The sequence below is a fragment of the Gobio gobio genome (assembly GCF_949357685.1).
Source record: "Gobio gobio genome assembly, chromosome: 22".
NCBI lineage: Eukaryota > Metazoa > Chordata > Actinopteri > Cypriniformes > Gobionidae > Gobio > Gobio gobio.
Window position 1 is genome coordinate 452,546 of NC_137118.1, and position 15,550 is coordinate 468,095.

General features: G+C 43.5%; 1 protein-coding gene across 4 annotated transcripts in view; it reads left to right on the top strand.

The window, feature by feature from the left end:
* The first annotated feature begins 627 nt into the window (after positions 1-627).
* Positions 628-15,550, top strand: part of supt20 (SPT20 homolog, SAGA complex component) — a 60,589-nt gene continuing 45,666 nt past the window's right edge. For 3 of the 4 annotated variants that reach the window (XM_079804348.1, XM_079804349.1, XM_079804347.1), the window contains exons 1-10: positions 628-749; positions 1,109-1,186; positions 3,088-3,120; positions 3,211-3,336; positions 3,443-3,569; positions 3,640-3,743; positions 6,158-6,274; positions 6,347-6,400; positions 6,492-6,631; positions 10,963-11,122. In XM_079804348.1, coding sequence (XP_079660474.1) covers positions 1,184-1,186; positions 3,088-3,120; positions 3,211-3,336; positions 3,443-3,569; positions 3,640-3,743; positions 6,158-6,274; positions 6,347-6,400; positions 6,492-6,631; positions 10,963-11,122 — 864 coding nt within the window. In that variant the 5' untranslated portion in view covers positions 628-749; positions 1,109-1,183. Of the gene's footprint in view, positions 750-855; positions 992-1,108; positions 1,187-3,087; positions 3,121-3,210; positions 3,337-3,442; positions 3,570-3,639; positions 3,744-6,157; positions 6,275-6,346; positions 6,401-6,491; positions 6,632-10,962; positions 11,123-15,550 lie in introns of those variants that run through there. The other variant, XM_079804346.1, reaches the window with a different exon arrangement.

Consider the following 15,550-nt stretch of genomic DNA (forward strand, 5'->3'; position numbering starts at 1 on the left):
ATGTTACTTTAAAGCCAAAAATCATTAGGATATTAAGATCATGAACAGGATATTTAGTAAATGTCCTACTGTAAATATATAAATGTATTATTATAAGTAATCTGCATTGCTAACAACTTTAAAGGAGATTTTCTCAATATTTAGATGTGTTTGCACCCTCAGATTTCAGATATTGTCCTAACAAACCAAATATCAGTGGAAATATTATTTATTAAGCTTTCAGACGATCAATAATGGACCCTTATGACTGGTTTTGCGGTCATATTTTTCCTTAGTAAATGTCCTGTATTGTCTGTAAACGGTCTTTTCCATGTACGATCTAAGTGTTTGCATGCTTGCTAAATAAAACATGTTTACGCAAATAAAGGCCATAAACGCTTGAACCCCGATAACTGCTGCTGTATTTATATACTGTTTTACTGCTTTATATTTACTGTAACCCATCATTTATTCCTGACCCCCACATAAGGTGTCGTTTTGTTTGCCATTTCTCTCTTCCCGATGACATATGAGGCTTTAATGTAAGTTATTAATAATATCTGAGGTGTTCTGGGGTGAATCTGTGATATCGGTTCCGCGCGCCAGATCTTTGGTTCCGCCTCCACACGCGCGCACACCGGAAGTTTTGATTTTGTTGTTACACTGGAACAAAATGGCTGCTGTGAGTTTTTTTCATTGAAGGCACTGGAACATTTATCCCGCTTCTCTCTTCGGATTCCCCTCGTGTGGTGATGCGACTCGACTGGCAGGTGTGTGTGAGTGTTGTGTGTGTTTGTGCAGTTTGTGAGCGGGTTTGAGCGGGTTTGAGCGGGTTCGCCGGGGTTAGTCCGCCTGGCGTCAGCTGGAGCTCAGGGGCTGAAGTTTGCCTTCTTCTGCTGGGATCATCTTCCTCCGCCGTTCAGCAGTGCGGGATGTTTATCGCTATTACATCTTTGAACACACACTTTGTCATCATCCTGTTGAATTTCAGCTCATTGGTTTAGCCGATGCTGTGAGTGTGTATATAAACACAGATGCAGAACTGTCTCACACACTCACTGGATGTGTCAGTTGACTCTCTCTCTCTCTGTGTGTGTGTGTGTGTGTGTGTGTGTGTGTCTGATCTCAGGGCCTGAATGGTGTGTTTGTGGAGGGGACAGTGTTGGTGTAACACAACATCGCCTCCTGTCACACAGAAACCACGATGGTAAGAACTTCAGGTCTGCTTTAAAGGGACAGTTCACCCAGAAATGAAAACTATCCCATGATTTCCTCTCCCTCAGCTCATCCTATAGGTGTGTGTGACCGATGAACACAATCAGAGGTATATTAGTAAACGTCATGGCTCTTCCAAGCTTTATAATGGCAGTGAATGGATGCTTCTGTTTTGAAGTCCATAAAAGTGCATCTGTCCATCATACGTCATACGCTGGAACACAGTCTCTCGTGCTGGAAGTTAGAGATTACAGTTCATGAAGCTTTTTTATCACACAAACGCATCGCTTCAGAAGGCCTCTATTTTTTATTTTTTTATTTTTATTTTATATTTTTATATTTTAATTTTTATATTTTTATTTTTATCTTATTTCCTATTTTTATCTTTTACTTGATTTATTTATAATTCTACTTATGTTAATACTTTTTATTCTAATTTTATTCTATTTCTATTTAATTTCTTGTAACTGTTATTTGCACTGTCCATGGAGCGGACCTGTTTACATTTCACTGCCAGTTGTATATTGTGTATATAACTGTGTATGTGACAAATAAAACTCTTGAATCTTGAATCTTAACCCCGGTGCTGTGTGGAGCAGTTATATGGTGGATTGATGCACTTTTTATGATGGATAGATGCACTTTTTATGATGGATAGATGCTCTTTTATGATGGACGGATGCAGTTTTATGATGGACAGATGCACTTTTATGATGGATGGATGCAGTTTTATGATGGACAGATGCACTTTTATGATGGACAGATGCACTTTTATGATGGACAGATGCACTTTTATGATGGACGGATGCACTTTTATGATGGACGGATGCACTTTTATGATGGACGGATGCACTGATGCACTTTTATGATGGACGGATGCACTTTTATGATGGATGGATGCACTTTTATGATGGACTGATGCACTTTTATGATGGACAGATGCACTTTTATGATGGACGGATGCACTTTTATGATGGACAGATGCACTTTTATGATGGACGGATGCACTTTTATGATGGACAGATGCACTTTTATGATGGACGGATGCACTTTTATGATGGACGGATGCACTTTTATGATGGACGGATGCACTTTTATGATGGACGGATGCACTTTTATGATGGACGGATGCACTTTTATGATGGACAGATGCACTTTTATGATAGACAGATGCACTTTTATGATGGACAGATGCACTTTTATGATGGACGGATGCACTTTTATGATGGACGGATGCACTTTTATGATGGACGGATGCACTTTTATGATGGACGGATGCACTTTTATGATGGACAGATGCACTTTTATGATGGACAGATGCACTTTTATGATAGACAGATGCACTTTTATGATGGACAGATGCACTTTTATGATGGACAGATGCACTTTTATGATGGACAGATGCACTTTTATGATGGACAGATGCACTTTTATGATGGACAGATGCACTTTTATGATGGACTGATGCACTTTTATGATGGACGGATGCACTTTTATGATGGACAGATGCACTTTTATGATGGACAGATGCACTTTTATGATAGACAGATGCACTTTTATGATGGACTGATGCATTTTTATGATGGATGGATGCACTTTTATGATGGATAGATGCACTTTTATGATGGACGGATGCACTTTTATGATGGACGGATGCATTTTTATGATGGATGGATGCACTTTTATGATGGATAGATGCACTTTTATGATGGGTGGATGCACTTATGATTTTATGATGGATGGATAAAGAATGTCATACACACCTAGGATGACTAATGAGAGTGAATCATGGGCTAATTTTGATGTTTGGGTGAACTGTCTCTTTAATGATGTGTTTATTGGACATTATGGGATTGATCTGAGAGATGTGATGTTGTCTTGTTTCTTCCACAGCAGGTTCTAGAGTATGCATTGGATCGGGCTGAGGTATCGTTGAGCTCATGTCTGTGTTTCTGCTGTTGTTCTGTGTCTATAATTCCCGCTCATATGAATATGAATATTGTGATGTGTGTTTAGTATATTGTGGAAAGTGCCCGTCAGCGGCCGGCCAAGAGACGCCCGTCCTCCAGCGGCAGGAAATCCTTATATCAGAAACTGTATGAATTATACATCGAGGAGTGTGAGAAGGAGCCGGAGCTGAAGGTGATCCTCGCTGATGTGGCATTCACAGACGGCTTTGCTTTCTTTTTTAATATTTATGGTTAATTATATCTAAAGTCGTTGTGTGTGTGTGTGTGTGTGTGTGTAGAAACTGAGGAGAAGTGTGAATCTACTGGAGAAGCTGGTGTCTCAGGAGTCGGTCTCCTGTCTGGTGGTCAATCTGTATCCCGGGAATGAAGGATATTCTCTGATGCTGAGAGGGAAGAACGGATCTGGTACGCTCTCGTGTGTGTGTGTGTGTGTGTGTGTGTGTGTGTGTGGCTCATTACTGAACTGTGTTTTCAGATTCAGAAACGATCCGGCTCCGCTATGAGGAGGGAGAGCTGCTGGACTATCTGGATGCAGAGGAGCTGCCGCCCATCCTCGTGGACCTTCTGGAGAAATCACAGGTTGAACATGCTTTCATTTCTGAAAGTGTCATAACACACACACACACACACACACACACACACACACACACACACACACACACACACACACACACACACACACACACACACACACAGTTTCTGCCAGTCTGGTGTTAATCTTGAGTATCTATTAGGGCTGGGTATAAAATATCGATTTCTCGATTTGAAAAGATTCTCACTTTTACAAAACAATATCGATTAAATCCCAAGAATCGTTTAGTCATCCTGTTTTCAGTTAATGAATGAAATAAACATTGTAGTGCGCCTCCCATCCAATAAATCACAATAATATTTGTGCTTTATTACTATTGATATGAAACAAAGTCTCAGATTTCAGATTACGTCTATTTTTTATGAACTTCAAAAGCATAAATACCGTTTTGGCTCCGCTCTAGAGAACCGGCAGCACTGAGCAAACATGAACGCTTCTTCTCTTCCGCATTAATACCAGTTACAGCGCAAAATAAACATGAAGGAGCTTCTGAAAGTGTGTTAAAGATACAGAATAACTTACTGAAATCTGGATCATATCACATAGAATAGCTCAAGTGTTTCAACCGCAGAAAGACGTCAGTAAAACGGCTTGTAAATGTCATGTAACATCATTACCTCAGAAAAACCATATCCAGTGTCCATAAACTCGTTAGTCAGCTAGAAAAATTAACTCTAGAGACGAGCATTTTGCTAATTATATGCACCATTACATAGAATATTCATTGTCATGTTTAATGTTCTTCAATATTTAATGCATGTATGAATAAATCTGGCACGTTTTTATGACAGCCAAATGTTTATATTAAAAAAAACTAATTGGAGTAGAAATATGATTATATAATCGTAAAGTTAATATTATAACTTTATTATAAAAAACTAACATCATTTAGTGTAATGTAAGTGTTTGTATACAAATCTGTTAATTTGTACCTTCACTATTAGTAGGCTAATGTAGTATCAACTGACTCCCATAGTTTACATTAGTTCAGAAATTAGTTTTCCTTGAGAACATTGGCCATGTATTGTACCTGATACATATCCAAAATAATCAATATTGAATTGAATCGAATCGAAAGCTTGTGAATCGAAATCAAATCGAATTGTGAAATTTGTGTCAATACCCAGCTCTAGTATCTGTAGAGTAGTGTTGATCCTTCATATCTCACTAGAGTCTTTAGTTTATCAGATTTATAAAAGACAGAAACACTGAACCCATTCTCTCTGAACACAGCCGAGCTCGAGGAGGAATTAGGGCCCTATCAAATCCGCTTTATTTTTTCTCAAATTCCGTTTTTTCCATTTTAATTTTTGCTAATTCCTTTTTTTTTTCGTAAAAATTTTTGGGAATTCAGTTTTTTTCCCCTTAAATGTTATTTTAGTCGTAAAAAGAGTGTGCTTTTAATGTTAATATAATAGAACATAAAACATAAAATAGGAATGACCTTAAATGTATTGAGGTAACAAACATCACATTTACTCTTCAGGACAATCACTCTGAGCACTTCACGTCACAACACAATATTAGTGCTGCCAATTGATCATTAAAAAAACCAACATTGGAGTTTTTAATATTTTAATAATTTGACTCTCCAAATTAATTTAGAAACAACTTAAAGACAGTATATGTTAAATATGTGTTGTATTGTCATGTTTTTATGAATGAAGGCCAGTCTCACTGATGTCTCTATGAAACATTAATGACGTTACATTACAGTATAACTGAAAGCTCCCAATTTCAACATTTATTAGGCTTTAAAAAATAACAACTTTTAATTTAATTGAACTTAAAACAATCTTTACATAAACCCATTATAATAAATGTTATATTTACTCTGGCCTTCCCTGTTAAACATAGTCTACACAGAGATAGAATAAAGTTATCAAAACTTTTCTTAACTGCATAAATGATAAGTTAAATATAGATGAATCATCATTAAAGCTACAAACCTCTGTTCCTGTTGTTCTGCACACACACACACACACACACACACACACACACACACACACACACACACACACACACACACACACACACACACACACACACACACACACACACACACACACACACACACACACACTGCCCCTACCCATCACAGGAGACTGTGCAGTTCACTTTCTGTGTAAAAAACCTCATTCTGTGATTTATAAGCATTTTGAAAAGTGAGGACATGGAGGACGTCCTCATATTTCTCCCTCTTTTTGTAATACCCATGTCATTATACACATTTGTGTCCTGATATTTCACAAAAACATGCCACACACACACACACACACACACACACACACACACACACACACACACACACACACACACACACACACACACACACACACACACACACACACCTACATTAGTGTTGTATCTCAGTGTGTTTGTCCTGCTCTTGCTGTGTCAGGTGAACATCTTCCACTGTGGCTGCGTCATCGCTGAGGTCAGAGACTACAGGCAGTCTGGACACGCCAAGATGCCCGCCTTCCAGAGCCGCCACATCCTGCTGAGGCCCAGCATGCAGGTGTGTGTGTGTGTGTGTGTGTGTGTCCATGAGGCCAGTGTTGTTACTCAGCCCTGTCTCTCCTCCACCCAGACCCTGATCTGTGACGTGCACGCGATGACCAGTGACCATCACAAGTGGACACAGGTGAAGAGCTTCACACACCAGACTCCGCCCTCACAGAGGAGCGTCCGTTCTCATGTGTGTGTGTGTGTGTGTGTGTGTGTGTGTGTTACAGGAGGATAAGCTCCAGCTGGAGAGTCAGCTGATCCTGGCCACGGCGGAGCCTCTGTGTCTGGACCCGTCCATCTCGGTCAGCTGCACCACTAACCGCCTGCTCTACAACAAGCAGAAGATGAACACGCGCTCCATGAAGCGGTGAGACGCATTTCGCCATCGATAGCTCTCAAAAAACAGTACCTGAGTAATTGGGGGCGTGGCTTGTGTGGGGGGGCGGGGCATCTCCGTCATGGAGATATGAAACTATTTTAAGAGTGTTACGAAAATTATTGTTGACATATACAAACATCACATGTCTATGAAAACATGAACATATGACTAGAACAAAGAACTGCTAGATTATGATTCTTTTAAAAAGAAGCACAGCTCTGCTAGCAGGTTAATAAACTCAAACGCGTCCTATATGAGATTATTAATATGAGATTAATCTGTATTCCTGCATCAGCGCAGAAGGACGTGAATGCGCGTGTGAACTCGGCTGTGCTAGTTTTACACATGTTGAATGAGCTCTTCCCTTAACAACACACGCGCGACTAAAGCTCAGATCATTTAACACTGTGTTCATGACAGATTGGCTCTGCACATCTTGCACTTTATTTTATTTTTCCTGATCTAAGTGATTACAGACATCACTGCGCGTTTTCGAACGCATTATGAGAAACAACTTTAAATAAAACAGGTCTACTGTTAAAAAATATGAGAACGAAGTAACGTTGCTGCATTAATATCATCAATGCTTTTGAAAGAGAAATAGCCCATGTAAGAGAATATAAGCGTCTCAAAGAACCCAGAGTCGATATGCTGGGCATGTGAGCTGAAGAGAAGAGAAGGAACAGCAGCTGATAAAGCCAGCGCTTTACTGGTTATTAAACTCAACCAAACCTGTCATTATGAGATTCGGCAGATATAGACAACATAAAGTAATCTTACTACTGTGGACATGAACTTCACCACACTTGTGTATTTCCTTTAACAGCTGATATACGGGGACTAAAGCAGATTTGATGTTATGGTAGACATACGATATACCGCATTAATGAACATGCACAATATTGTTATCGTGGGCACTTCAAAATACCGTGAATAATTATTTATTACGAATTATTCAGATTTTTAGAATGTATTTTAAGAATACTTTACCCATCAACCGTTTAAATATACATATTAATAATATAGAGACAGAGTGTATTTAGGCCACGCCCACCGGGGGGGAACCAATCCAACGCTCTCCATTGACTCTGCATTGTGTGAAGCGCCTCATTGTCATTTTGGACTTATAACAAAAAACAGAACAATGTCTAAAAGCTGATATGTGACAAGGTGTACAGCAAACAAGTTAAAAAACACAGAAATAAGTTTTTATAAGCTGTCGACCCAAAAAAACGAGCGTTTAAGAAGATAAAAGTGGATACAGGCAATACGAAGTGACGCTTCAGCTGAAGAATGGGTCAATTTTGGGATCCTGACACTCAGTGTGTCTCAGTGTGTGTGTATGTGTGCAGTAAACATTTTGTCACTGTTAAGTCAAATATCCGTTGCAAATATCCAAATGTCCGTTTTATATATGATATTCCGCTCTAGTCGCCGTAGTTCTCAGTGTAATATGACCTGTAGCGCTCTGTCTCAATGGCCTGAATCCACTTTTTTGTCCTTAAACGCTTGTTTTTTGGGTCAATAGCTTATAAAAACGTCTGTGTTTTTGGTTGTGGGTTTTGTTTAGCTTGTTTGCTGTACACTTTGTCACATATCAGCTTTTAGACATTGTTCTGTTTTTTGTAATAAGTCCGAAATGACAAGGAGCCGCTTCACACAATGCAAAGTCAATGGAGACGGTTTGATTGTTTTCCCCCCGGTGGGCGTGGCCTTCAGATTATGGGCGTGGCCTTCATGGGCGTGGCCTTCAGATTATGACACGTGTCGCTCTGTCTCTATACTTAAAGACTTAAAGTAATTTTCAAACTTAATTTTTTTTTTTAAGTTTTAAATGACATGCCCTAGATATTGTTTGAATATGTTCTGACTGTTGTTCAATCACACACTTTACAATATGGCTCCATTATTTAACATTAGTTCATTCATTAACAAACTGACAATGAAAAATACTTCTAAAGCAAGTATTAATCTTAGTTAAATGTACATTTCAGCATTTAATAACACATTATTAAAATCAAAAGTTGTAACTGTATTATTTAATGGACCTGAGCTTACACTAACAGTTGCTTTATTAAACTAACATTATCAAAGAAGAATAACTTCTGTAAAAATGCAGCTATTCGCTCTTTGTTAATGTTAATGCATTAACTGGCGAGACATTATTGTAAAGTGTTACCTATTGTTCTTTATAATTCTTTAGCACTTTAATCTGTTTCAAATATTTGTTTACTTTATACATTTTTGTGTATTGCTTTATTGTATTTAAATGTTTGGTTCTTTTGTTATAAGAAAGTTTTTAAACCTGTTATAGTATGACAAGACTTTTTTTGCAACTTTTTTTAAAAATATCGTGATAATACCGTATACCGTGATAAAAGCTTCAGCAATTAATCGCAACATGAAAATTTGATACCGGCACATGCCTATGTTATGGACACACCCGGGGCCGGTTCTTTTTCTAATATCTATATATATATATATATATAACTAACATGACAGATTTGACGAAAGCTTGAGCTGACAGTCGCTTGAGATGGACCCAGATGTAAATTTATAGATATTTAACAATATCTGTAAAACTTTCATCAACCAAAAAGTTTTGATGGGTGCAATTTAAATATTATTAGTGAGTTAGAACTCTATTCTTATTTAAATGAACAGTAAAACAGCACTGCCAAAAACCAAAACCACATATTTTCCAGTCCAAATATCGAGAATTCTTTACTCAGGAAAATTACATACTTTTTTCTTGATTTCTGGATATAAATTCAAAATGAATAGAGTTTTTTCTTAAAACAAGCTAAATTATCTGCAAATGGGGTCAGAAAGATTAAACAATGCTTGTTTTAATCAAAAACTCTCTTCAATTTCATTTTATTTTCCAGAAAACAAGAAAAAATATCTCATGTCATTTAACAGTAAATGCATCTTTATTACATTTTTTAGATATATTTAGACTAGAAACAAGACAAAAATACTAAATAAGAGATTTTCTGCAGTGCACACATGGCACCACTGCTTGGTAAAAAGAAAAAAATATTATTTCTATATCTAGAATGGCTTTATGGTCTATAAACATATAAATACAAATACACAACTGCAAGTTTATGACAAAAATAGTCTGTAATTTGGCCTTTATTACTCATTTAATACATGTCTACATTACAAATTAAATAAAATGAGATATTAACCTCCATTTCTGACAAATTACCACGGTTACAGTGAGTGTTACCACGGTTACAGTGAGTGTTACCACGGTTACTGTGAGTGTTACCACGGTTACAGTGAGCGTCACCACGGTTACAGTGAGTGTTACCACGGTTACTGTGAGTGTTACCACGGTTACAGTGAATGTTACCACGGTTACAGTGAGCGTCACCACGGTTACAGTGAGTGTTACCACGGTTACTGTGAGTGTTACCACGGTTACAGTGAGTGTTACCACGGTTACAGTGAGTGTTACCACGGTTACAGTGAGCGTCACCACGGTTACAGTGAGTGTTACCACGGTTACAGTTACCACGGTTACAGTGAGTGTTACCACGGTTACAGTGAGTGTTACCACGGTTACTGTGAGTGTTACCACGGTTACAGTGAGTGTTACCACGGTTACAGTGAGTGTTACGACGGTTACAGTGAGTGTTACCACAGTAAAGCCATGATAAATGTTGGTGAATTGTTGTTTGAAAAGTATTTGAACTGAATCGACTCAGAGTTTCTCCTGATTTGCATTTATTGTCTGGCGGGCCACATATAATATATTTAATAGACACACTGTGGGCCGTTTGAAATTCTTCCTCGGGCTGCATTCATCCCCGGGCCGGACTTTGGACACCCCTGCATTAAAGGGACCGTTCACCCATAATGCACTTGAGCGGACACACATGAGGCGTTTCCCTCCTGCCCTCTAGATCCAGTGGGGCTTTTCTTTGTTGTTCCCGTTTAGCCTTTCAGGAGTTTAATAAAGAGCTGGCCAACCCCTGCGCATCTTTAGAGAGGAAGTGCACACCAGCTGACCTGTGAAGGTGTCGCTTACCTTCTTCAAATCGCATGAACAACCGCTTCATGAGCCTAAAATCTTTTTTGCGATATGTGGGATTTTTTGTGAAATTGCCGTGTTCCCATTGGGCGTATTATCAGTTTCACACACACACACACACACACACACACACACACACACACACACACACACTGGCGAGAGCTGCATTAGAGCATCACTTCCTGTGGTTTTAGCTGAGCTGATCATGTGATCATATGTCCGCCCATGCTGAGTGTGTGTGTGTGTGTGTGTGTGTGTGTGTGTGTGTCCTGGGCAGGTGTTTCCGGAGGCATTCGCGGGCGGCTCTGAACCGTCAGCAGGAGATGATGAGCCACTGGCCTGCTCTCCCTCAGCTCCGCCTGCTGGATTATCTGCAGCGGAGGAAGGACAGGAAACCCTCGCCCTCCATAGACCTCAAGATCTCCAAAGCCGGGAACGTGAGTCACATGATCAGAGCTGCTCAGGGAAGTCACATGACACCTGCTAAAGATGGACACCTCTGGTCAAAGTGTGGGGTCAGTTACAATTTAAGAGCAAATTAAGTTCTGGGAAACTTTCCATGGGAATGAACGGGAATTTGCTAAATCACAGGTGAGCCTTGCTCACTCTCACTCTCGCTCTCACACTCACACACACGTTCTCACACTCACGCTCTCACACTCACGCTCTCACACTCACGCTCTCACACTCACGCTCTCACACTCACACTCACACGCTCTCACACTCACACTCACGCTCTCACACTCACACTCACACGCTCTCACACTCACACTCTCGCTCTCACACTCACACTCTCACAATCACGCTCTCGCTCTCACACTCACGCTCTCACACTCACGCTCTCACACACGTTCTCACACTCACGCTCTCACACTCACGTTCTCACGCTCTCACACTCACGCTCTCACACTCACGTTCTCACACTCTCGCTCTCACACTCACGCTCTCACACTCACGCTCTCACACTCACGCTCTCACACTCACGCTCTCACACTCACGCTCTCACACTCACGTTCTCACACTCTCGCTCTCACACTCACGTTCTCACGCTCTCACACTCTCGCTCTCACACTCACGCTCTCACACTCACGCTCTCACACTCACGCTCTCACACTCACGCTCTCACACTCACGTTCTCACACTCTCGCTCTCACACTCACATTCTCACGCTCTCACACTCTCGCTCTCACACTCACGCTCTCACACTCACGCTCTCACACTCACGTTCTCACACTCTCGCTCTCACACTCACGCTCTCACACTCTCGCTCTCACACTCACGCTCTCACACTCACGCTCTCACACTCACGCTCTCACACTCACGCTCTCACACTCACGCTCTCACACTCTCGCTCTCACACTCACGTTCTCACGCTCTCACGCTCTCACACTCACGCTCTCACACTCACGCTCTCACACTCACGCTCTCACACTCACGTTCTCACACTCTCGCTCTCACACTCACGTTCTCACGCTCTCACACTCACGCTCTCACACTCACGTTCTCACACTCTCGCTCTCACACTCACGCTCTCACACTCACGCTCTCACACTCACGCTCTCACACTCACGCTCTCACACTCACGCTCTCACACTCACGTTCTCACACTCTCGCTCTCACACTCACGTTCTCACGCTCTCACACTCTCGCTCTCACACTCACGCTCTCACACTCACGCTCTCACACTCACGCTCTCACACTCACGCTCTCACACTCACGCTCTCACACTCACGTTCTCACACTCTCGCTCTCACACTCACGTTCTCACGCTCTCACACTCTCGCTCTCACACTCACGCTCTCACACTCACGCTCTCACACTCACGTTCTCACACTCTCGCTCTCACACTCACGCTCTCACACTCTCGCTCTCACACTCACGCTCTCACACTCACGCTCTCACACTCACGCTCTCACACTCACGCTCTCACACTCACGCTCTCACACTCACGTTCTCACACTCTCGCTCTCACACTCACGCTCTCACACTCTCGCTCTCACACTCACGCTCTCACACTCACGCTCTCACACTCACGCTCTCACACTCACGCTCTCACACTCACGCTCTCACACTCTCGCTCTCACACTCACGTTCTCACGCTCTCACGCTCTCACACTCACGCTCTCACACTCACGCTCTCACACTCACGCTCTCACACTCACGCTCTCACACTCACGTTCTCACACTCTCGCTCTCACACTCACGTTCTCACACTCTCGCTCTCACACTCACGTTCTCACACTCTCGCTCTCACACTCACGTTCTCACGCTCTCACACTCACGTTCTCACACTCTCGCTCTCACACTCTCGCTCTCACACTCACGTTCTCACACTCACGCTCTCACACTCACGCTCTCACACTCACGCTCTCACACTCACGTTCTCACACTCTCGCTCTCACACTCACGTTCTCACGCTCTCACACTCACGTTCTCACACTCTCGCTCTCACACTCTCGCTCTCACACTCACGTTCTCACACTCTCGCTCTCACACTCACGCTCTCACACTCTCGCTCTCACACTCTCGCTCTCACACTCTCGCTCTCACACTCACGTTCTCACACTCACGTTCTCACGCTCTCACACTCTCGCTCTCACACTCACGTTCTCACGCTCTCACACTCACACTCACGCTCACACTCACGTTCTCACACTCACGTTCTCACGCTCTCACACTCTCGCTCTCACACTCACGTTCTCACGCTCTCACACTCACACACACGTTCTCACACTCTCGCTCTCACACTCACGCTCACGCTCTCACACTCACGCTCTCACACACGTTCTCACACTCACGTTCTCACGCTCTCACACTCACGCTCTCACACTCACGTTCTCACACTCTCGCTCTCACACTCACACTCTCACACTCACGCTCTCACACTCACGCTCTCACACTCACGCTCTCACACTCACGCTCTCACACTCACGTTCTCACACTCTCGCTCTCACACTCACGTTCTCACGCTCTCACACTCTCGCTCTCACACTCACGCTCTCACACTCACGCTCTCACACTAACGTTCTCACACTCTCGCTCTCACACTCACGCTCTCACACTCTCGCTCTCACTCACGCTCTCACACTCACGCTCTCACACTCACGCTCTCACACTCACGCTCTCACACTCACGCTCTCACACTCTCGCTCTCACACTCACGTTCTCACGCTCTCACACTCACGCTCTCACACTCACGCTCTCACACTCACGCTCTCACACTCACGTTCTCACACTCTCGCTCTCACACTCACGTTCTCACACTCTCGCTCTCACACTCACGTTCTCACGCTCTCACACTCACGTTCTCACACTCTCGCTCTCACACTCTCGCTCTCACACTCACGTTCTCACACTCACGCTCTCACACTCACGCTCTCACACTCACGCTCTCACACTCACGTTCTCACACTCTCGCTCTCACACTCACGTTCTCACGCTCTCACACTCACGTTCTCACACTCTCGCTCTCACACTCTCGCTCTCACACTCACGTTCTCACACTCTCGCTCTCACACTCACGCTCTCACACTCACACTCACGTTCTCACACTCACGTTCTCACGCTCTCACACTCTCGCTCTCACACTCACGTTCTCACGCTCTCACACTCACACTCACGCTCACACTCACGTTCTCACACTCACGTTCTCACGCTCTCACGCTCTCACACTCTCGCTCTCACACTCACGTTCTCACGCTCTCACACTCACACACACGTTCTCACACTCTCGCTCTCACACTCTCGCTCTCACACTCTCGCTCTCACACTCTCGCTCTCACACTCACGTTCTCACACTCTCGCTCTCACACTCACGCTCTCACACTCACGCTCTCACACTCACGCTCTCACACTCACGTTCTCACACTCTCGCTCTCACACTCACGTTCTCACGCTCTCACACTCTCACACTCACGTTCTCACGCTCTCACACTCACGTTCTCACACTCTCGCTCTCACACTCACGCTCTCACACTCACGCTCTCACACTCACGCTCTCACACTCACGTTCTCACACTCTCGCTCTCACACTCACGTTCTCACGCTCTCACACTCACGCTCTCACACTCACGTTCTCACACTCTCGCTCTCACACTCACGCTCTCACACTCACGCTCTCACACTCACGCTCTCACACTCACGTTCTCACACTCTCGCTCTCACACTCACGTTCTCACGCTCTCACACTCTCGCTCTCACACTCACGTTCTCACGCTCTCACACTCACGCTCACACTCACGTTCTCACACTCTCGCTCTCACACTCACGCTCTCACACTCACGCTCTCACACTCACGCTCTCACACTCACGCTCTCACACTCACGTTCTCACACTCTCGCTCTCACACTCACGTTCTCACGCTCTCACACTCACGCTCTCACACTCACGTTCTCACACTCTCGCTCTCACACTCACGCTCTCACACTCACGCTCTCACACTCACGTTCTCACACTCTCGCTCTCACACTCACGTTCTCACGCTCTCACACTCACGCTCTCACACTCACGCTCTCACACTCACGCTCACACTCACGTTCTCACACTCTCGCTCTCACGCTCACGCTCTCACGCTCTCACACTCTCGCTCTCACACTCTCGCTCTCACACTCACGCTCTCACACTCACGCTCTCACACTCACGCTCACACTCACGTTCTCACACTCACGTTCTCACGCTCTCGCTCTCACACTCACGTTCTCACACTCACGTTCTCACACTCTCGCTCTCACACTCACGTTCTCACACTCACATTCTCACACTCACGCTCACTCTCACGCTCTCACACTCAAGCTCTCACACTCAAGCTCTCACACTCACGCGCTCACACTCACGCTCTCACACTCACGCTCTCACACTCACGCTCA